Raw genomic sequence first — 22406 nt, 5'->3', positions numbered from 1 at the left:
ATTTTTATGTACCAAATATATTTTTATATACCATTCATTATATATGCCAAAGTTTTCGTACTCGCGGGCAAGTCGTTACCCAACAGCCAATACGTTTGGAGAAAAGTCCCGGGCAAAAGCATTTGCTGCTTGATCGGAAGTGTGCCATAAAATGTATATATCATTTATTTAACCTGATGATTATTGAGAAAATTTCACAACACGACTTCTTTTGAAAAAACTCCCAACCACTCTTAACCACCATCGCCAAATATCTTCTCGGAAGGTTCTCCTTGGTTTCTCAACAAACTAAGAAACCAAAGGCATTGAGATCGCTTAATGGAATCCTTTGACAAAAATTATCGCCGGCGAACAAGCGTAAATGCGATACTTGGAATTAGAAAGTCGACCCGTGGCACGTCATCGACCCGGCAGCTGGAATTCCGTGAAGAAAATAAAATATTTTAAACTCTAATGAGTGTAGCGATGGAAGCTTTCTTCTCCATTATTTGCGTCCGGTGCATGCATTACGTAGGGCAACACATTTCAATATTTCGAAGTACTGTTTTACAGCTAGGGAAGGACTTTATTGTGAGGGCATGTTGACACTGTCTATGACAGCAATCACCCCGGTTGACTATTTACGGACGCTCATTCATTCAGGCTTTTATTTGGCTTTGGTCACGACCCGACATGGCCGATTTGAGCATCAGATGACTTAAAGAGAAACAACAGTAGCTTAAGCTTGTCCTTGTTCTAAAAACGTTGATGGAAAAGGAGCTGGGTAGATCTTCTCATTTGTAAGAATTTGCTTGAAGAGCAGTTCCCATTGACAGAAATGATGATCATCGATGCAATCGTCTCTGTAGTAGAAATCGGCCCAAGACGTCCATCAGAAAATAGATCTGAAATAGAAAGGCACGCCCGTTTAGCGGGGTGAGTTGCTCCGTTGTATGCGCAGTTATTGACTTGAATCAAATTGCACGTGCCAAAATGCTAAAAACGTCCAAAATTACGAATTTTTTTATATACATCTTACCATTGTGTGAGATTATTTCCCTGGTATTGAATACCTCCATCGGTGCTCAAGATTCTCCCTCACTGTGGCGCTGTATTCAGTTATGCCCGTTTACCAACGGAGGGGGCGCGGGAATCACTGCGTCAAGACTAAATACAGTAAGTAGTTGTTTTCGCCGCTATGAAAACGACACGAACAGCGTGTAGGACAGATCTGATTCACGTATACCTCATCAGTCCAGATTTGTTGATAACTTCTTTTCGTAAACTGACCAGCAAACGAAGGGCTAGTTTTCACAAAATGTGCTTAAGCAACCTATAGTACCAAATCTACCCTTGACTCCAATTGAGGACTTTGAGGTAGGAGAGATCCTGTAAATGAAATAGGTGAGATAACACGTAGAAAATCTAGTTTTCAGATGCCATTTTTCCCAGGAACAATAAGGGATCATAATAAATTTGTCCAAACGCGCTTGAGAGGATGAGTATTTTGAGTCAAAAGTCGTCTGTTGTGTAAGTCATCCCATGCCACACGCCTCAGCTGCGGCTTGCAGGATATTCCGTAATAATAATGAAAAATCAAGCTCTTATTCTGAGTAGGCTAATCCCAGTAACCATACATACTGTAAATATGTATGTGTCAGGGGTGATTTGAAAACTATATGCGATTATATCGTAGCCAAATTAACCGTCCGAACTTCCAGCCTGGTATTTTTTTTATTTCTTGCTTGTGTATATGAATATGTGCACTTGTATGTAGTTTTATCGTGCAATTAGTTGTTCTTACGGTGCCTGCAGTTGGCCGGCGATTAATAAAAGCGAACAAAGATGTTAGAAAGGATTTTCATGTCTAAATATTATCACAGTGACCCCTAGAAATCATATGCTTAAAGACGATACCCTCTTTAGCGCTCGAAATCCTCTAAATAATCCTTTTAATTCATCCATTTCCCCGTAAGGTTACTTTGCATGTAGATTTGCGTTATACCGGTTGACATTAATATTTGGTGATAGAATAAGAAAGGATAGACTTATTAATGTGGGGCCGGATCATATGAAAACTGACGTAAATTTTAATAGTTACTCACCATTAAAAAGATTAAATAAATACAGGGAAAGTCGAATTTATGCACAGAGTGGGAAGGGAGTATGTTGAGACGATGAATGTCTTTTATTGTATCAGTTCGATGGAAAATAGTAATTGAGGCTTTCCTTCAAGGGAGAGATAATGTCCTGTGTCAGAGTTTAGACTACAAGGCCAAAAACTTAATTAATGTGTCCTATCCCGTATGACGATTAAACATTTTTGGATTCATTGCCTACTCCTTCGTGTAATGCGAATACATGCGTTACTTACAAATATTTTTGGTTCGCAGAAATAAGTGAGAAATATTCTTATGTACAGCAAACATTTCAAGGTGTGCGATAGACTTATTGAGTTCAGACTAGTCGTATTTATTAAATATTTCATGTATCAAAGCTATTGTGAGTTAATCGCAAGAGATAGAATTTTATGTAGAGCGAAACAGTCTCATACTAATCATTCAAAGTCATTTTAAGTCCGCCTTCTCGTAATGAATACAATGAGCAAAATGCTGATAAATACATCAAAATTCACCGTTCGAAAAGGGCGTCATGAACTTTACTAGCAAGCTACAGTAAAGAATTCTGCATGTCCGGGTTTTCACCGCGTTGTTGTTTGAAGCCGACAACAGTTTCGCCGAAGTTTCATCCGGCGTCTTCAGGTCGAAGATGAGGGACTCAGATTTTGGCCGTCCTTATATAGGTGGTCCCGTCCAAGTGCTGCTCTCTGATTGGTCCTTTTTCGGAGGACTCTCTTCCACGCGTTGTGGAGATGGTAGCCTTCATCTCTATTGAAATTCGCCGGGTTTTTGGCTATCTCAATAGCTTCTCTGATTAGGCGTGGGTAATATCTACTTTCTTTACTTATGATTGTAGCGTCATGGAATAGAATATCATGGCCGGGTTCACTCCATTTATGCTCGGAGATGGCCGAGAGGTGAAACTGTTTGTTCGTAGTAGCCCGGAGGTGTTCTTTCATCCGAACTTTCATAGCTCGGCATGTTTCCCCGATGTAGGCTTTCCCACATGAACACGGTACTTGATAGACCCCTTCATATAGGTCTTTCGAGATTTTGTCCTTCGGTCCGGGGAGCGCGTCCGCTATTTTCTTGGTGCAGTTGAATCTTGTCACCACGTCGTGCTTTTTAAGGATTCTGGCTATCTTCTCGGATGTTCCGGATACGAAGGGGATAGTCGCGTATGCCTTTGGGTCCGGTTCCGTCTGCTTGATTGACTTGTCAGAATCTCGTCTTCGCCTTTCTTCCCTGGCGGTCCTTTTTAGGACCATATCGTTCCGATAGCCGTTTTGTTTTAGTGCTCTCAGGAGATGTTTCTTTTCAGTCAGCAAAGAATCGGCGTCAGAGATTTCATACGCTCTGTGAACTAGTGTGTCCACCAAAGATGTCTTTTGGAGCGGATGGTGGTGAGAGGTTGCGTTTAGATAACGGTCGGTGTGCGTCTTCTTTCTGTAAACAGCATGTCCCAGCTTCCCACAACTCTTCTTTTTGACTAAGACGTCCAGGAAAGGTAGTTGGTTGTCCTTTTCTACTTCCATCGTAAATTTGATGGAATGATGTTGTGAGTTGAGAAATTGAAGAAATTTCTGAAGTTCTGTTGCGCCGTGCTGCCAGATGACGAAAGTATCATCCACATATCTTAACCACATCCTAGGTTTTTTCTCGTACTGATTAAGGATCTTTTCTTCAAAATGCTCCATGAACAGGTTAGCCACTACCGGAGACAGCGGCGAACCCATGGCTGCACCCTCTGTCTGCTCGTAGAATTCTTCGTTCCACAAAAAATAAGCATTCGTGAGGCAATGCTCCACCAGTGTGGGGAAGTCTTCCGGAATGCCGTTGGTGGTTAGGCCTCTGATGATCTCCACCGATTCCTTAATCGGGATGTTAGTGAACAGTGAAACAACATCGAAGCTCACCAATAATTCGTTGCTGTCCATTGTGATCTTTTTCAGGATGTCGATGAAATGCCCGGAGTTTTTCACGAATGACGATGTTTTTCCGACGTAGAACTGTAGAGATTGGGCCAGGTATTTCGCCAGTCCGTATGTTGGAGCATCGATCTGGCGATCTGGGAACATACGGACTGGCGAAATACCTGGCCCAATCTCTACAGTTCTACGTCGGAAAAACATCGTCATTCGTGAAAAACTCCGGGCATTTCATCGACATCCTGAAAAAGATCACAATGGACAGCAACGAATTATTGGTGAGCTTCGATGTTGTTTCACTGTTCACTAACATCCCGATTAAGGAATCGGTGGAGATCATCAGAGGCCTAACCACCAACGGCATTCCGGAAGACTTCCCCACACTGGTGGAGCATTGCCTCACGAATGCTTATTTTTTGTGGAACGAAGAATTCTACGAGCAGACAGAGGGTGCAGCCATGGGTTCGCCGCTGTCTCCGGTAGTGGCTAACCTGTTCATGGAGCATTTTGAAGAAAAGATCCTTAATCAGTACGAGAAAAAACCTAGGATGTGGTTAAGATATGTGGATGATACTTTCGTCATCTGGCAGCACGGCGCAACAGAACTTCAGAAATTTCTTCAATTTCTCAACTCACAACATCATTCCATCAAATTTACGATGGAAGTAGAAAAGGACAACCAACTACCTTTCCTGGACGTCTTAGTCAAAAAGAAGAGTTGTGGGAAGCTGGGACATGCTGTTTACAGAAAGAAGACGCACACCGACCGTTATCTAAACGCAACCTCTCACCACCATCCGCTCCAAAAGACATCTTTGGTGGACACACTAGTTCACAGAGCGTATGAAATCTCTGACGCCGATTCTTTGCTGACTGAAAAGAAACATCTCCTGAGAGCACTAAAACAAAACGGCTATCGGAACGATATGGTCCTAAAAAGGACCGCCAGGGAAGAAAGGCGAAGACGAGATTCTGACAAGTCAATCAAGCAGACGGAACCGGACCCAAAGGCATACGCGACTATCCCCTTCGTATCCGGAACATCCGAGAAGATAGCCAGAATCCTTAAAAAGCACGACGTGGTGACAAGATTCAACTGCACCAAGAAAATAGCGGACGCGCTCCCCGGACCGAAGGACAAAATCTCGAAAGACCTATATGAAGGGGTCTATCAAGTACCGTGTTCATGTGGGAAAGCCTACATCGGGGAAACATGCCGAGCTATGAAAGTTCGGATGAAAGAACACCTCCGGGCTACTACGAACAAACAGTTTCACCTCTCGGCCATCTCCGAGCATAAATGGAGTGAACCCGGCCATGATATTCTATTCCATGACGCTACAATCATAAGTAAAGAAAGTAGATATTACCCACGCCTAATCAGAGAAGCTATTGAGATAGCCAAAAACCCGGCGAATTTCAATAGAGATGAAGGCTACCATCTCCACAACGCGTGGAAGAGAGTCCTCCGAAAAAGGACCAATCAGAGAGCAGCACTTGGACGGGACCACCTATATAAGGACGGCCAAAATCTGAGTCCCTCATCTTCGACCTGAAGACGCCGGATGAAACTTCGGCGAAACTGTTGTCGGCTTCAAACAACAACGCGGTGAAAACCCGGACATGCAGAATTCTTCAAGCCACCGCCGCGAAAATCTACGCAGCCAAGCTACAGTAAAGCATGAACAAAATAAGGAAATAAAGTTCTTACGCCGAATTTAATTTAATTCCAATGGCCATAGATTAATTATTACATATTTTAACAAGTGAAAGAATGTGATCAAACTGAGGACAATATTCGCTTTCGTCATTTATTTACATTGAAAGGTATAATCACTGTTTGGCTCCAACTAGGGTTTTTTCCTTGAGATTTTCCGCAGTCAGCCGATGGCGTGAACGTTCGCCGAAAATTTCATGTCTCTAGCTCGAGTGCAAGTGCCTAGAAATAGGTGTCATTTAGTCCGTGAGTTAGTCAGTATTTAGCTCGTACGTATGTGTATATACTAACAGTTTTATGATCGCTTAATTTAGTTTATCATTAATTTGTAAGATCTTCTAATAATTCATTTTTTCTCGTTTGGGAATGGCTGCGTGGAATAATTTGGAGTACTTTTTCCTTACTTAATATTGCATGGTGCATCGAGTCGATGGCACTCAATGTAAATTGAAAATGGAATTATCAAGTTGACCTTTTACATTTTGCCTGCCTTACTGGGTTCGCCATCCACTTCGCGGGCGTCCACCCAGTGGCGCCGTTCGGGGGAGGGGGATCGGGGAGACGGCAGTGGGGGGTGGGATGCGGATCCGCCGCGGCAGGGACCCGCTGCCCCACGCACAGTCGAGTCCTTTGTCCGTTCGGGTGACGTCACGGCGCGCTGGCGATCGGAGGAGGCGGGGGTAAAAATTTGCGAAGTGTCTGGGGGAGGGGGGTTGAGAGGCGCCTACAGCCTGCACGCTTCAACTCACCCCCGCTGCCCCAATGACCCGTCCCCCTTTGGATGGAGTTAGGTACCGGAGGAAGTGTGGAACTGCCAGAGTTGCATCCTTGAGTTGTACTGTATGAAACATAATAATTGATTAACATGACAATTTAATACTATAATACTTGAAGGATCTCAGTTTGTCCCGGCGTATTGTATTCAGGAAGTTCTCTCGGGTTTCCCACCGGGTCAGCGTGGTGTGCACCTACGTTTCGACGGCTAACTCTGCCATCGTCTTCAGGGTGAAGTGCAGAGCAATGAATTCGCCATGTATTTATACCCTGTCGTAGGGTCAGGTGTCCTCCGATTGGTCCGATGTGTTCCCAAGTGCCGAGCCGCCCCGGTGACGTCTCGTACTTTCAATTTTTCTCAGAGAAAAGTTGAAAGCTGAGAAAAATTGAAAGTACGAGACGTCACCGGGGCGGCTCGGCACTTGGGAACACATCGGACCAATCGGAGGACACCTGACCCTACGACAGGGTATAAATACATGGTGAATTCATTGCTCTGCACTTCACCCTGAAGACGATGGCAGAGTTAGCCGTCGAAACGTCGGTGCACACCACGCTGACCCGGTGGGAAACCCGAGAGAACTTCCTGAACTATAATACTTATCTCAGGGACACAGTTTGGCATATAGTATGTGGTGCTTATACGGTTAGTGGGTAGGGTCGTGAGTAGGTGGATTCCATCCGGAAAAATGCCCTCAGAACATAGGTATACAGTCGTCACGCATTCTCCGGGAGCGGAATCGGTGCGCCATTTCATCGGCAGGCTGGAATGACACCAAGATATATTATATATATATATATATATATATATACATATAGCTTGCCCATATATATATATATATATATATATATATATATATATATAGAAACAGATATAAGGAAATGGGATAGGAACACACATAAAGGACGAACACAATAGAGATGGGGAAGGCGGAATCGAACGGATCACAAGAGTAAAAATATTTCCTTGACCGGGACTCGAACCTCGGATCTTTCCACTTGCCGGGCGGATGCTCTTAAGAATCGGGGCGCTTGGCGACATATTAGACCCACGGATCTCAGGGTAAATTACGTTTCCTCGATAGCTCAAGTGGTTAAGAGCATCCGCCCGGCAAGTGGAAAGATCCGAGGTTCGAGTCCCGGTCAAGGAAATATTTTTACTCTTGTGATCCGTTCGATTCCGCCTTCCCCACCTCTATTGTGTTCGTCCTTTATGTGTGTTCCTATCCCATTTCCTTATATCTGTTTCTGTATATATGAGTATTTATTCGCCGTTTGGCGGAATTTCGTGTTTGAATATATACATACATATATTTATATATATATATATATATATATATATATATATATATATATATATATATATATATATCCCTCCCCGGACTACAACCTTGACGTGGTGGAAGGGCTTGTGCGTTCCGATGACCCCTAGAGCTGTACTGGCGGGAGTAATAAAAATTGCTCCTGGTAGGGTCACCCATGCCAGATAGGTCGAAGGTTAGGAGCCAGACGAAAGGTAGTCCACGCAGCGTCTGTTCCTCAGTGAGGCGGCTGCAATGGCGTCTGACCCCAGTGGGGCGGCCAGTAAGTGATGGTGTCACGTTAAAAACACTATTGAGGAAGGCAACGGGAAACCACCTCAATTATCATTCCCAAGAACAATGTGATGGACAATAGAGATATTTTGAGTCCTGGCAACCACGGGGCTCGGCCCAATCGGCCGTGTGTCGTGCCCGGCAGCGGGGGAGGCAAGGCTTCCGCGGTCGTCATCCCACGAAACCCTTGCAAGGGAAAACCAGCAGCAGCAGGACAGAAGACGCAGGAGAAGAAGACCAAATTAGTTAGAATAGGAACGTGGAATGTTAGGACAATGATGAGGACGGGGAAATTGGAGAATGTTAAGCGAGAGATGGAAAGGGGAAATATAGATATTTTAGGTCTATGCGAGGTGAGATGGAAAGATAGCGGGGATTACTGGAGTGATAAGTATAGAATAATATACAGCGGTGGGGACGAGAGCCAACGAGGGGTCGCCATAGTATTAAATGAAGAGGTAGGAAGAAGCGTAGTCAACATAGAGCAGTTAACGGATAGAATACTACTAGTGGAGATAAAAGCAGAATCGACGAACTTAGTTATTATCCAGGTATACATGCCACCGAGCAACCATAAGGAAGAAGAGGTCGATAGGATATACGATCAGTTAGAGGACATGATTGCATGTGTTCCTGCAGGGAAACATTTGATAGTGATGGGGGATTGGAATGCGACAGTAGGCGAAGGAAGAGATGGTGATGAGGTGGGGGACTACGGTTTAGGCACGAGGAATGACCGCGGGGAGAAAGCAGTTGAGTTCTGCAGGAGACAGGGGTTAGTTATCACCAACACTTGGTTCAGACACCACAAAAGACGCAGGTATACATGGAAAATGCCAGGTGACTCGGGAAGATATCACCTAGATTATATCCTGGTTAGACACAGGTTTAGGAACAGTGTGATAAATTCCCACAGCTTCCCGGGAGCGGATGCGGACTCAGACCACAATTTAGTTGTTATGAAATGTAGCGTACGTTTTAAAAAGATAAGGCAGGGGCGGCGAGTTAGAAAATGGAATGTAGAAGCATTAAATGGGTTGAAAAGAAAGGAATACAAACAGGCGGTAGAGAAAATCATGGAGGACGGTAAAGAGCTAAGTACTATTGAAGAAAAATGGGAATGTATCAAAAAAGGGTTGTCTAAAGCGGCAAAAGACACTATTGGAACCGTTAACGCTAAAAGGACTCGTAAACCATGGATCACGGATGAGATGATTACAAAAATGGATGAGCGGCGAAAATGGAAGAATATAAATACAGAATTAGGCAAAATGAAGTACAAAGAATTGAACAATAAATTTAGGCGGGCAACAAATAAAGCAAAGGAAGCATGGTGGAAGACGCAGTGCGAGAATATGGAAAGTCTGCAGAGGAAGGGGGAAATCGGTGCGCTTTACAGCATAGTTAAATCTTTATCGGGAAGTAAGAAAGGGAGATCAACGATAGCAGTTAGAGATAAGGCCGGTAAGGTAATAGTTGACGCAGGAAAGATCCAAGAGAGATGGAAGGAATATGTAGAAGACCTGTATAGTAAAGAGCTTAGACCAACAAAGTTAGACATTGAAAAGGAACATGACGTAGAGGAAGATAGCTTAGGTCCAGGCATACTAGACAATGAGATAGAAAGGGCATTAAGGGAGATGAAACTAAATAAGGCCGTGGGGGTAGATAACATTCCCGTGGAACTTTTGAAATGCTTGGGAAAATGTGGGAGGAAGAGGCTATATGGGCTGATCCGTAGTATTTATGAGGAGGGAATCTGGCCGGAAGACTTTGTGAGATCAGTTTTAGTTCCTATTCCGAAAAAGGTAAAGGCCACGTCATGTGAGGACTATAGGACAATTAGTTTGATATCCCACGCAGCTAAGGTTGTTCTCAGGATCATAAACAAAAGGATAGAGAGTAGGGCAAATGATTACTTAGGGGATGATCAGTTTGGGTTTAGGAAGGGGAGAGGTACGCGTGATGCCATTGCAGTAATGAGATTATTAATCGAGAGGAATATAGAACACAACCAGGAGGTATTTGCCTGTTTCGTAGATTTCGAAAAAGCGTTTGATAGAGTAAATTGGGAAAAACTAATGAGTATATTGCAGAAAATAGGAATAGATTGGAGGGAAAGGAGGCTAATTCGCAACCTGTACATGTCTCAGACTGCTCAGGTGAGGGTGGGAAACGGGGAGTCAGGATGGGCAGTGTTAGGAAGGGGTGTAAGGCAGGGTTGCCCATTATCACCGTTGCTGTTCAACCTGTACGCAGAAGAAATGATCAAAGAGGCATGGGAAGAACTCGAGGTAGGAATGAAAGTGGGCGGGGAATTCGTAAAATCAGTTAGGTTTGCTGATGACCAAGCTTTAGTTTGTCAGTCAGCCAAGGGGCTGCAAGCATTGCTTAGTGAATTGGAAATTCAGTGCGACAGGTATGGGATGAGAATCAATATTAATAAAACAAAGGTTATGCGATTTTCTAGAAAGAAAAAGGCCAAGCTTAACATTAAAATAGGAGGGCAAAAGCTAGAGCAGGTAGAACAGTTTACGTATCTCGGTAGTGTTTTGGACCAACACGGTCAAAGTAGTAGGGACGTAAGGAGAAGAATTGCGCTAGGCAAAGAGGCTTTCACAAGGAGGAGGGAGTTGATGACAGGGACTTTGAGTAAGGATGTTAAGAAAAGACTCGTAAAAACTTTGATATGGAGCGTAGCTATGTACGGAGCGGAAACGTGGTCATTGAAGCAGGAGGATAGACGTAGATTGGAGGCTTTTGAAATGTGGGTGTGGAGAAGAATGGAGAAGGTGAAATGGACAGAGAAGAAAACAAATGAGGAAGTACTTGGTATGGTGGGCGAAGAGAGGGGTTTGTTGGGAGCAATCCTATGGAGGCAGGAAAAGTGGATGAAGGGGGTGTTGACCGGCAGTGGGATGTTGAAGACTGTGATAGAGGGTAGAATGTTGGGCAAAAGAGGAAAGGGAAGGAACAGGATAGGGTTGTTGGACGGGATGAAGGGAGGAAGGAAGTACTCAGAGATGAAGAGGGACCTGATATAGAGTAGGATGATTGATTTTGTGTTTTGTTAGGAGTAATAAAATATTTGTTTGGTAGTTGTGTCAGTCCAAAAACCTACCTTAACCGGTAGATTACTTAAAAAATATATATATATATGTATATATATATATATATATGTGTATATATATATATATGTGTATATATATATATATATATATATATATATATATATATATATATATATATATATATATATATATATATATATATATATATGGGCAATGGGTTCGATTCCCGGGCAAGACACTCTGGGCACTTGCAGCTCCACCCAAGCTAAAGTGATTTTTCGGGTACCAGGTCTTCCTGGGAAACCATAACCGGCACAGGGAAAGGAACTGGCCCCCCTACCCTGATGTGTGAATTTTCACACGCCGTATAGGGCTTAGTACTGGGTGATCTCTACCATCACCTACTAAACCGACCTTCGGGTTGATTACTGTGTTTATGGTTTATATTATCTTCATCGCTGCAATTAAATTAGACCAATATCAAAGAAAAATAAATATCAACATAAACTTAACGGAAAACAACTAACAGCACCACATAAAAAATTAAGTTTGGTGTACATAAATGTTTAGTTTTGAGCTGGTGAGGAGGAAGGGATCCGAAGAAAGAGCACGGCAAAAATGTTCTATATCACCTGTAATGATAAATATGGTCAGGCGACCATATTTCTTAACTGGATGTCGTACTTTAAAATAAGTTAAATGACTAGGGATGAAATGAAGTGACGGCCATAGAGAAATCATATTAGGGAGCGGATGGGGAGTTAAGGAACTTCCTCATAAACAATTATTACTCCTGCTTCTTATGCAATGCATTAAAACAGGAAGCGTCCTTGATATTTTGTCGGCTTGTGGTAGATGGTGACGTGGGGCGAACCGGATGTTTGTTATGCCGAAGGAAAGAGATTCATTTCCGGCGGATAGGAGCATGGGTACTCCTCGCGAGATGCCGTGGCGTCGCCGCTACAGTCGGCGTTGGATCTCACCTCCCATCGGACTGCCCTTCGGACTCTCCGACATCCCTATGGTAACCCTGGAAGCGGAAGAGAGAGCAGCCCCACGATGATTATAGGAAGCTTCCCGGTATGTTACGCTAGGGTGATAATGATGATGATAAACATGATGTTCACACGCCCAACTGTAAATGATCGAATTGGAATGACAGAAATCTTGTTTGAGTTTAATAATTTCGGCTAACTCGCATGGACTATAGACACGACGGACAGACAGGTCGACCGCGCCGAAAACCATCAATAGCTAGCTGGGGGACGGCCACCCTCCCGCTCCCCACGATCCAAGCGAGTACCCCCCGTCACCCATTTGTCATTCATAAGTCTTAAAAATTAAATTTTATCATCATTATTTCTCGTTATAATTTAAGGTTTGCGATTCCCTTCTATGTACGATATTTTGTCATAACCTCTTGTTCCTTTTAAATCCCCAAAAGTTCGATAAGGTTAGTATGTACGAGGTCTGTCCAATAAATACGCGAACTGAGTCAACTGAGGATTTTGCAAAATGTAGTCAAAATCGATTTTGTCCCCTTCAAAGTACTCACCATTCGTTGATATGCACTTATTCCATCTTATTCTCCTCTGTTTAAAGCACCCTTGGAAGTCCTCGGCAGTTAGGCTTTTTAGTTTCCTCGTGTTTTGTTGTGTCCACATCTTCCCAGTAATGTCCCCTCATCACATTTTTGCATTTTGGGAAGAAGAAAAAGTCGCAGGGGACGAGATGTGGCGAATAAGGAGGATGGTCAAGGATGGTGATTGAATATTTTGCCAGAAACGGGCGAACAATCAATGCTGGATGCGCAGGTGCATTGCCATGGTGAAGGATCCATCCATCATGTTCGGTTAAAATAGTGTGCACTGTTGATTTTCCTAAATTCAGTTCATCAGCTATCATCCGGACAGTTTTTCGATGATTGGTAAGGACAGGGGACCGCACACGATCAATGCTGTCGTCAACACAGTTCGTCCCGACCGTGCATCATCAGTGGCGTCTTGTCGGCCATCTTTAAAACGCTTAATCCTCTTGAAAACGGATGTTTTCTTCAGAGCATTATCACCGCAAACAGCTGTCAGCATTTTAGTTATTTCTTGATAACTTTTCCCGCACTTCACCAAAAACTTAATGTTGATTTGTTACTGCGTGATTTCGACAATTTCCATTTCGACAGGCAGTAAAAACAAGGACAACGGAAACTAACATAACTGACACCTTACGCCCAGCTCGACGATCCGCCAAGCACAGACGGCTCTGCGCGCCTTCAATCATCTATTTGATATTAAATCAGACGAAGAAGAATACATCACTTGACGAAGGAAGAGATGGTAGTGAGGTTGGGGGACTGTAGTGTGGGAAGAAGACCACCTAGAGAAAACAATCGACTTATGCAAGAGAGGATTATTCATCTCCAGCACATGTTTAAGAAGCCACAAGAGGTGTCGGTACACATATAAAATGCCGTGTTATGGTAAGATTTAGGAACAGCGTAATTAACTCGCACAGTTTCCCGGTAGGGTATGCGGACTCCGATTAGATTTTAGTGGTAGTGACATGTAATGTCAGTTTTAAAAAGATAAAACAGGAAAGGCGGTTTAGGAAATGGAATTTTGACGCATTAACAGGAACGACAGGAAATGAGTATCAGCTGGGTTTGGAGAAAATTATGAGTGAGGACATGGAGCCGAGTTCTTCTGAGGAAAAATGGCAAATTATCAAAAAAGGGATATCGAAAGCCGCAAAATAAACTTTAGGAAAAGAACAAGGAAACCATGGATTGCTGATGATATGATTAGAAATATGGACGGGGGAAGGAATTGGAAGAATGTAAACGTAGAGATAGTTAAAAGGAAGTATAAAGAGTTAAATAATAAATTGAAACGGGTAGCAAATAGATGAAAAGAAGCGTGGTGGAAGACACAGTTCGAGTATCTGGAAAATTTGCTGATAAATGGTGATATTGGAGCGCTATACAAGAAGGTTAAAACCTTGTTAGGTGATAAATAATCGTTGCAAACAGTCAAAGTTAAGCCAGGAAAAATGGCAGTTGAGCCAGAAAAGACGCAAAAAAGGTGGAAGGAATAACTATGGTAAAGGTATAGGGCCAGCAAGGTTGGACACAGAAGGAGATTGTGACATAGACGAGATAGCTTACGTCAAGGTTTACTCAAAGGTGAGGGATTTGGAATAAAATAAGGCCGTGGGGTTAGACAAAATTCCCGCGGAACTACTTAAACTGAGGTTTTGGACAATGTAGGAGGAAGAGTTTTTACGGAATAATTCGTAGCATTTATGAGGAAGGAATACGACCGAAAGACTTCGTCAGATCAGTGTTAGTGCCTATTCCAAAAAAAGATACATGCAGCCATGTATGAGGACTAAAGTGGTTCTCAGGATCATCAACAAAAGTATGGAGAGCAGGGCAAATGATTACCAAGGGGATATTTAATATGGTTTCAGGAAGTTGAGAGGCCCGCGGGCCACCATTGCAGTAATGAGTTCACTAGTAGAGAGGTGGAACATATAATACAATCAAAATGTATTTTTCGGTTTCGTAGGTTTCAAAAGTGCGTTTGATGGGGTGATCTGCGTGGTAATAATGAATGTACTTCGGTAGTTAGGATCATATGGTAATAGTCATTAACTTTTTGCAAAATTCGACATTTGATAAACCCTACGGAAATACCTTTATCTTAAAACAGTTTTCTGTTAGTTTCCTTGCCGATGCTAACTAATCTAGGCATTTTTTTGGCCCCTCTTACAGGCTAGCCTTTCCATCATTCTTGTCACAATTTTTTACTTGAAAGATCCGAGGAATACTGTTTAAATGAATGCCCACTAGTTGATATACTATACGAACTGGTAGGATAAACCAGCTACACTAAAATGCCCTCATATATTCATGTATCCTATGCGCTACCGTGTGTGATTGACGTGGGTACGACGCCTGGCCAAGTGAGGGTGGCGCCCGGTTGACAAGAGATCCGACTCTTGACGCCGGTTGCCGACCGATGGCCGTGAGGGTGGAGGGGGGCGAGGAAATCGTGTGCTTTCGAGGACGTTGCTTTTTTTGCGCGAGGCTGGTTCGTCAGCTCGACATTTCTGTCGTGTCGCACCGAATAACTTCAGATGAGGGTATTACTGCGATATGCATCGTCGAACCCTCGGGCAAGCCGCCTCCGGTCACATTGGGCTCGGCATCCGTCGCGTACGCCAGCTCTCGATGGGCCATCGAACGGCGTTGGGACTCGAGGGCACAAGCGGCCGGACTGCGAAGAACATCACCGATGATCAATGGGTGAACACATTGGGCTCGGGATTGCGTAGGGTCCTCGTGAAATTACAAATATGGACAGCCGGATCTGGTTTAAGATGTTGGTTGAACTTTCTTTGGAATTCTCCGCCGAAAACACTTTGTTGGATTGCAGCCGCAGCGTGAAGATGTGTGAACTCATGCTTATTTCGGTGTTCAAAGTGTTGGCTCAACCCAATCCTTCTCGGGAATGATCTTCTTTTTCTATTGTCCCTCGACCCTACCCCTTTCGGAGGCAATCCCGCCCCCATCGAACCCCCTCCTACTCCTTGAACTGATTAATGAATATTTTATTTAATGTTTTCAGATTTTACCTCTTTTTGTGTATTTTCCTGTGTGTGTTCCTTGTGTTTATATTTCTTACGTAATAATGTTTTATTGTTTTTTTTTACTCTAACCGCAACTACTAAAGTCTGGCTATTATAATTTTCGGGCACTAATATTGTTCCTTGTAATGTAAAATATTTGAAATGAACAAACAATTTTTTTAGACTTAAAATTACATAATATGATGATGTCCAGGTGGAAAGGTATTGCATGGGACGAGGGCAGTCACTCTTCTCTCAAACTCTCTGGTCACGGGAGCTACTTTAGGAAGGAGCAGGTGACTTGAAGTTCATAAGTAAACGCGTTTGAATCTTCTAGACAAATGCATTGTAGGTAGTCATATAACGGTAGTATTGCGGCCACCATGTAACGAACTATGCTACTGATTGAGTCGCGGTTCTGTCGCGGTAAATGTTTCTCCTAGTCATTTTGAATTTTATGCAATGTTGCAGATTTATTGTTGTGGATTCGAGCATCATTATTAATTTTTTACCGCCGACTGTAAATTTGGGTTTCTCATTGTTGTTACAACGGGGCAGTATTTTTTGCATAAAATAAATATATTCTTGATGCTTACTTGCATTTAATTATGATAAAAAATAAAAAGATGAACACAAACACAGCTCGCGTCGATATTTCGGGGGTCGCAGCCGCCTTCATCAGTGTGAATCACTGCGTTTTTCTTTTTATTTTTTACTATCATTAAATGCATGTTTGCTTAAAGAATAAGTGAACGCCAAAAAGGATAAATGTATTGTTTTTACAATGTGTGTGTGTGTATATATATCTCGAATATTTGGGTGTGTGTGTTTGCATTTTGCACGCCTTCACCTTTCGCCTAGCATTCGCCTTGGTGATGCACTGCCGTGACAACAGGGCAAACACTTTCCGCGCTCGGAACGCCTTACCAGGGGCGCCCCCCCCTTCCCAGGGTTGGCTGCGCTCGGTTTCGGCGTCGGATGCCTCGCCAGCGTGCTACAAGGCCCCCGACTGGATCAGCCCCGAGGTAGTCGCCTGGATTCGCCATTGCCGCCAGAATTCCATTTGTCCGGCCCCCCGACCCTCGAGCCACGGAGTACTCCCTGCTATGGACTTATTTTCTTTTGTTTGTTTTTTGTTTCTTTTCCTTTGTGGTGTGATCGGATCCTTTCCTTCTAATTACCTTCCCGATTACATTTGTTTCTTAACACAATGGTCATGTGGTCCGTTTCTACTTCTCTTGCAGCTGCATGTGTGGTGCATTCTTTGATGAGTCAGGTGGCGCCGGAAGGTTAAACGCCCGGATTCCGCCCTTCACTTCGAGACATCTTCCCCGCAGAGACTGACATGTTTTAAAATGCCTTTCAGGTCTCTTAGGGCGATTTTTAAACAGAAAGACTCAGGTAGGACACGATGGGCAGCGGTCTGTACTACCGCCCCTTCCGCCACGAATCCTTCCCTTCATGAAGCGGACGATTTCCGCGGTTTTTTTTGGTCAATGCCGTCACAATGGGCGCATTTTTATTCGGCTTTGCAGAATAATGCTTTGGGGCTCTTGCGATGAAATCAATTATCTTTGCCGATATGCATACTTTAATGGAAATGATGTGTCGAGGATCAATATGTCGATGTGAGAGTTACATTCGATATGACGGCTTAAACGAGAGCACTTGGAAGTATTTCTTAAATAAATTGTTTCGAACTTAAATGCGACAACAAGGAACATAGGTGCCATAACGCTGAAGTGAGTGGCGTTAGGAAAGAAAAGAAGGCTGCGGTCAGATTTTAAAGAGATTAAGTTGTAGTGACGTAGTTTTTATGAAAATATCTATTCAAAGCCGCAATCAGGCCAATAATTACGTATGCCGCTCTTACTTGGACCGGATTATTAAAACAATCCCGTTGGGAAAGATTAGAAAGTATTGAATCGAGGACATTAAAATCAATTTGGGGGTCGCGAGGTCTGTACCGTTTTACTGGCGACATCGTCAAAGTATTAAACATAATAACGCTGAGAGAGGAGACAGGAAACCTGGCAAAAACATGCTATGAAAAAATAAAAAGCAAATGAAAAGGAATTCAGCTGGGACAAGCATAGGAGGCCGCAGAATTCTGCTGATGAACCAAAGTATGCAAAGTAAATATGAAATAATAAAATAAAAATGACGTCAAATAAAACGATGGTCTCAAAATACGTTGATACTGTTTAAAGCTTCAGATGAGGCAAACATTATAAAAGTCCAGCTTGTCTGGATGAATGGAAGGATGGAAACAAACTCGGTATGAAAATATCAAAATATAAACAAAAAGAATGTCATGGTAAAACAAAAAGCATCATTCGCAAAGCCCTACCCACCGTCAAAACTAAACCGCAATGATTATATCTTGAGGAAAATCTCAAGTCATCCCGGTCTTTAGATGTTGAGGTCCAACTTTAGATTTCTGGAAGGGAGAAAATGGCGAACATGCAAGAGAAAGCGCGGAAAAGGCAAATTTTTAAACATATTTTGGCACAGCGTCTTCAATTACTACTCTGTATTACCTCGTTCTTCCGAAATTATTTTTCTTGCGCCGGTAGAAGAAGGCTCTGTACCTCGCGACTAAAAGTTAGCTCACATAACTCCCATCTACGAGCGGGAATCTCGTATGAAGGCGGCGATACAAGAAAGAAACCCACCAATTAACGGCCCATCTTTATCATCGATATCATGTAAAATATTGGAACATATTACTGTCGGTAACCTTTTGAAATTTCTCGATAGTAGCAAGATACTAAGCTACAACCAGCACGGATTTGGGAACAGTATATGGTTTCTTTTTAGTCACGAAATCATTAGATCGGGAGAAAGCAAAACACAAATCGATGTCGTATTTTTGGATTTCAGGAAAACCTTAGAAAAAGTCCCGTACATTTCTTTCTTTCCTCGAACAATCAGGAATCTCAATAGTAAGAAATCAAAGTCATTGTTAAAATAGTAAAGACATTCGATTTACAAGTCAGCACAAAATTAAACGCTGCTAAAACGTAAGATGCATGTGCCTGAGTATGTTAGTTGATAGTATGTGAATTTGCATGATTGTAAGTTAAAAAGGTTTTTGCATGAATATATACTCCTCTGTGGGTGTAGATTTGCATGAATTTGTTGGTTTAGCATGTCGTTTTTTAATTTTTTTACGGGTGGTGACCTAACACCCCCCGCCGCACGCCCTTGCGGGGCTTGCGGGGTATTGTGTGGATTTAGATGTAAACCATATGGCCCTGGTGCGGTGTTGTCGACGCGTCATATTGATGAGGCGACAATGAAGATGATGAATACTATCCCTGTAGCAGTGGTGTTTAAATGACTACAGCGTCTACGGACAATGAGGACGTTTGTATTGCAGATATCGCTCCATAAACTTTAAATGTCTGCATTTATCGATGCTCGTGCTTCACTCAGGTGGCGAGTGCTAGTCTAGTCTACATGGTGCCCTGAAAGCCCGTCCAAGGGTGTGTGGTAGGGGCAGTGTTGGTAGCAGGCAGTGTGAGAGCATTTATTGCGGGCATGAATCGAACGCTTGTCATCGCATGGAAGTGAAGAGTCGTTCGAGTCTTTTTTTTTCTTTTTCATACGTATATGATACCTTGTTGCCCCGGAGTAGGGTGTGCGGCAGGGGGTGATAACCCGCCAGACTCCTCCACGAATGTTTTACGCCATGGCGAATGTTGGATGCGATGGAAGGTGTGTCTCGCTTTCGTGAAATGAAGCGTGAATGTAACTGCGACTAAAACCTACGTCACGAAAGCGAGGGAACGGCTGCGGTAAAAATTTCTGGCCGGAAAAGTTCCTCTGGTTACGTTAAAGAACCGAGATCGTTATCGTGTGTTTTGGCATTGGTCTGAATTGCTAGGTTAGGCTACCCGGAGAAACCGAGAAAAGACTAAGAGGGAAGGGTTTGTTGTTTAGTGTATTGTAAGGAGAGGTGAATGGGTGTGATTGGATTAGTGTGGAGCTGGGTGTTGGACCTGTATATCGGTGCCGGAGGGGGGGGGGGAGGGGGCAATGAATAGGGTAGATCGGCAAGAATAGGATAGTCTCGTTCTGGGGGCGTTGGAATGGTTATTATCTATTTTTTATTTATTTCTATATACGCCGCAAGCCACCGCCAGGGTGTTTGGCAGGGGGTGAATACACACGAGAATAATTTTACCCGAACATGACCCTACCGCGGTCGAACAATGTTATTATGATCCCCTATCGTTCGTGGAAAAGATGACATCCTAAATCTATCTGTTCTACTATTAATCTCTTTAATTTTATTAGCATAATCTCTCCTACTGTAGTACGATGGGGGTAATAATACATTTTCTTCATCACTGCTGTAGAGACCTCCTTTCAATGCATGCAAGAGCTTCAGTATGTAATTTGACCTTGGCTCCGTGAGTGATTCCCAGCCTAGCTGCTCAAATATTTTGGATACGCTACTAAGTTTATCATAAGAACGTTTTACAAATCTAGCTCCTCTACGCTGAGCGCGATAATTGTGTGAGAGCAGAGGAAGAGGATTGTGGAGACCGAATGCGGAAAAGATGTGGAGCTTAGGAATGATATTTGGAACGCAGGATAATTAGGATATTTAGTTCTGTGCTGGGTAAAAGCGCAGAAATACGTTCACCAGGGTCCAGTCCCTGGGTGGCTCGTTAGCTTATCTGTATATTGATCAGCAGGCTTGTTACAAGTAGCCCTGTTTTTAGTAATCTATATGTACTGATTGATTCTACTTAATAATAACCACTGCAAGTTGCTCGTTTTTTCTTCTCAAGATTACTAATTCAAACTAATTAACTCCAATGTATGAGTAGCTGTTTTCAATCTCGATTCATTTTATAGTTTGGACAGTAACACAACTTTTGTTTTGCAGCCCATAACCTTAGCGGTGAATGCGTGACGCGGAGAGTTTTTGCACTGTTATGTACGGCAGAACCCCCTGCCAATTCGCCGGCGGTGGATGGCAGGGGATCTCTTAATAAGTCCATAGGCATCACGGAAATGCGGCAGGTGCGTTGCTAAGATCGAATTTGTATTCCGAAATTATTTAAATTATGTTCTATTCACCGAAGAAATTGAACAAATTCCTCAATGTTAAGTGAAGTGGAGCGCTGTGAGGGCATTGGCTTATGATTCGGTCGGCGGAATGGCTACCCGTTAATGGTCGGTTTTGGACAATTGTCACTCATCGCCGTGGGTTTAGTCCCGGACCACATTGGGGGGATGACGCACGTATGTTCCCTCGTCCCCTCTCCCTCGCCATCTGCCCCCTTCCGCCATGTGCGCAACTCAGTCGCCATGTCGCCTCAGCTCTCACACGCTCTCCAACGTCACCCTTTCCCATCCCTTTGCCCAGTCCCCGGCGAAGACATCTTAAAGGGCCCTAATCTATTGCATTGTTCATCCCGTTAATGTGCTTCTTCTTGCCTACAGATCCTCTCGTACGCGTCTTGAAGTTCATATAGCTCACTTAGATACCGCAGTGGGTATACCTGTAATAATCATGTTCTACATTATTTGAATGTTTTAAACACACGCACGTGTGTGCGTGTGTTTAAAACATTATAGTTCAAATATAGTACAAATAGTTCCTTTCCCTGTGCCGGTTATACAGATAGTTCTTCAGGAAGACCTGGTACCCGAAAAATCACACAGCTTGGGTGGAGCTGCAGGTACCTAGAAAATAGAACTTCTAGGCTCGATTAAATACTAAGGCGTTACCCTCACTCGTGACCTCTCCCGGTAGAAACATATTATGGGGGAATATGTGGACAAGCTAACAAAAAAAACTGTGGAAAAGTATTGGAGAAATATAGTATGATGAATGAGTTAAAGAGGAATGTTTTCGTTAAAGAAAATCTGTCGTTCGTTAGGCCTCATTTAGAATATGCTGCTATTAAATGGGATCCTAATGAATTTGGATTAATTGCCGAATTGGATCGCGTGCAGTTTGTACGAGCTAGATTTGTGAAACGTTGTAATGATTGAGTAGCGAATCGAAATTATTTGAGGATCCAGATTCGGAATCACTCACAGAGCGAAGTTTAATTGCATATTAAACCTCTTGCGTAAATTGGAAGTATGTCTCTTTAGCGATGGTGTTGAATATGCATTATTAACCCCCATATAACTACGATAAAAGAGTTCATTTAAATAGAAATAGAGTGATTAAGTGTAGAGCAGATGTATTTAAAATGTCATTTTTCCCACGAGCGATAGGGGATCGGAATAACGTTATTCGACCACGTTAGGGGGAAAAAATATTTTGAGTCATAAGTAGTCTGATGTGTAATCACCGCCGCCACGCACCCTAACGGCGGCTGGCGGGAGTGCCATGTATAGCATAGTATTTAAGACTTTTTTTGCCGGAGTTTGTGTGAGATTGAGTAAGATTGTGAATTCCTCCAGTTCGTTCTACTTTGACTGAATGTTTTAAGTGTTTGCGATAACCCATTGTATTAGTGTATTTGTGATAATTAAGTACACAAATTGACTAAGAGACATGTATTCGGAACATTTTTAAAGACTAACCATGATGTTTGTATCTTAAAATCTAAAGCATACTGTCC

The 22406-nt window shown here is 43.0% G+C and overlaps 1 protein-coding gene across 2 annotated transcripts in view; it reads left to right on the top strand.

Annotated features, from left to right (window-relative positions):
• LOC139694990 (uncharacterized) overlaps positions 1–22406 on the top strand; it is a 229338-nt gene that overhangs the window by 84428 nt on the left and 122504 nt on the right. Inside the window, exon 1 of one of the 2 annotated variants that reach the window (XM_071593550.1) lies at positions 17110–17211. The exons of the other annotated variant lie outside the window; for it this stretch is intronic. Coding sequence (XP_071449651.1) covers positions 17166–17211 — 46 coding nt within the window. The 5' untranslated portion in view covers positions 17110–17165. Of the gene's footprint in view, positions 1–17109; positions 17212–22406 lie in introns of those variants that run through there. 2 annotated transcript variants of the gene reach the window in all.

Source organism: Hetaerina americana, unplaced genomic scaffold (genome assembly GCF_022747635.1).
Source record: "Hetaerina americana unplaced genomic scaffold, ioHetAmer1.1.p SCAF_6, whole genome shotgun sequence".
Classification (NCBI taxonomy): domain Eukaryota; kingdom Metazoa; phylum Arthropoda; class Insecta; order Odonata; family Calopterygidae; genus Hetaerina; species Hetaerina americana.
Note: the sequence above shows the minus strand (reverse complement) of the source record. Positions and strands in the feature narration are given on the sequence as shown.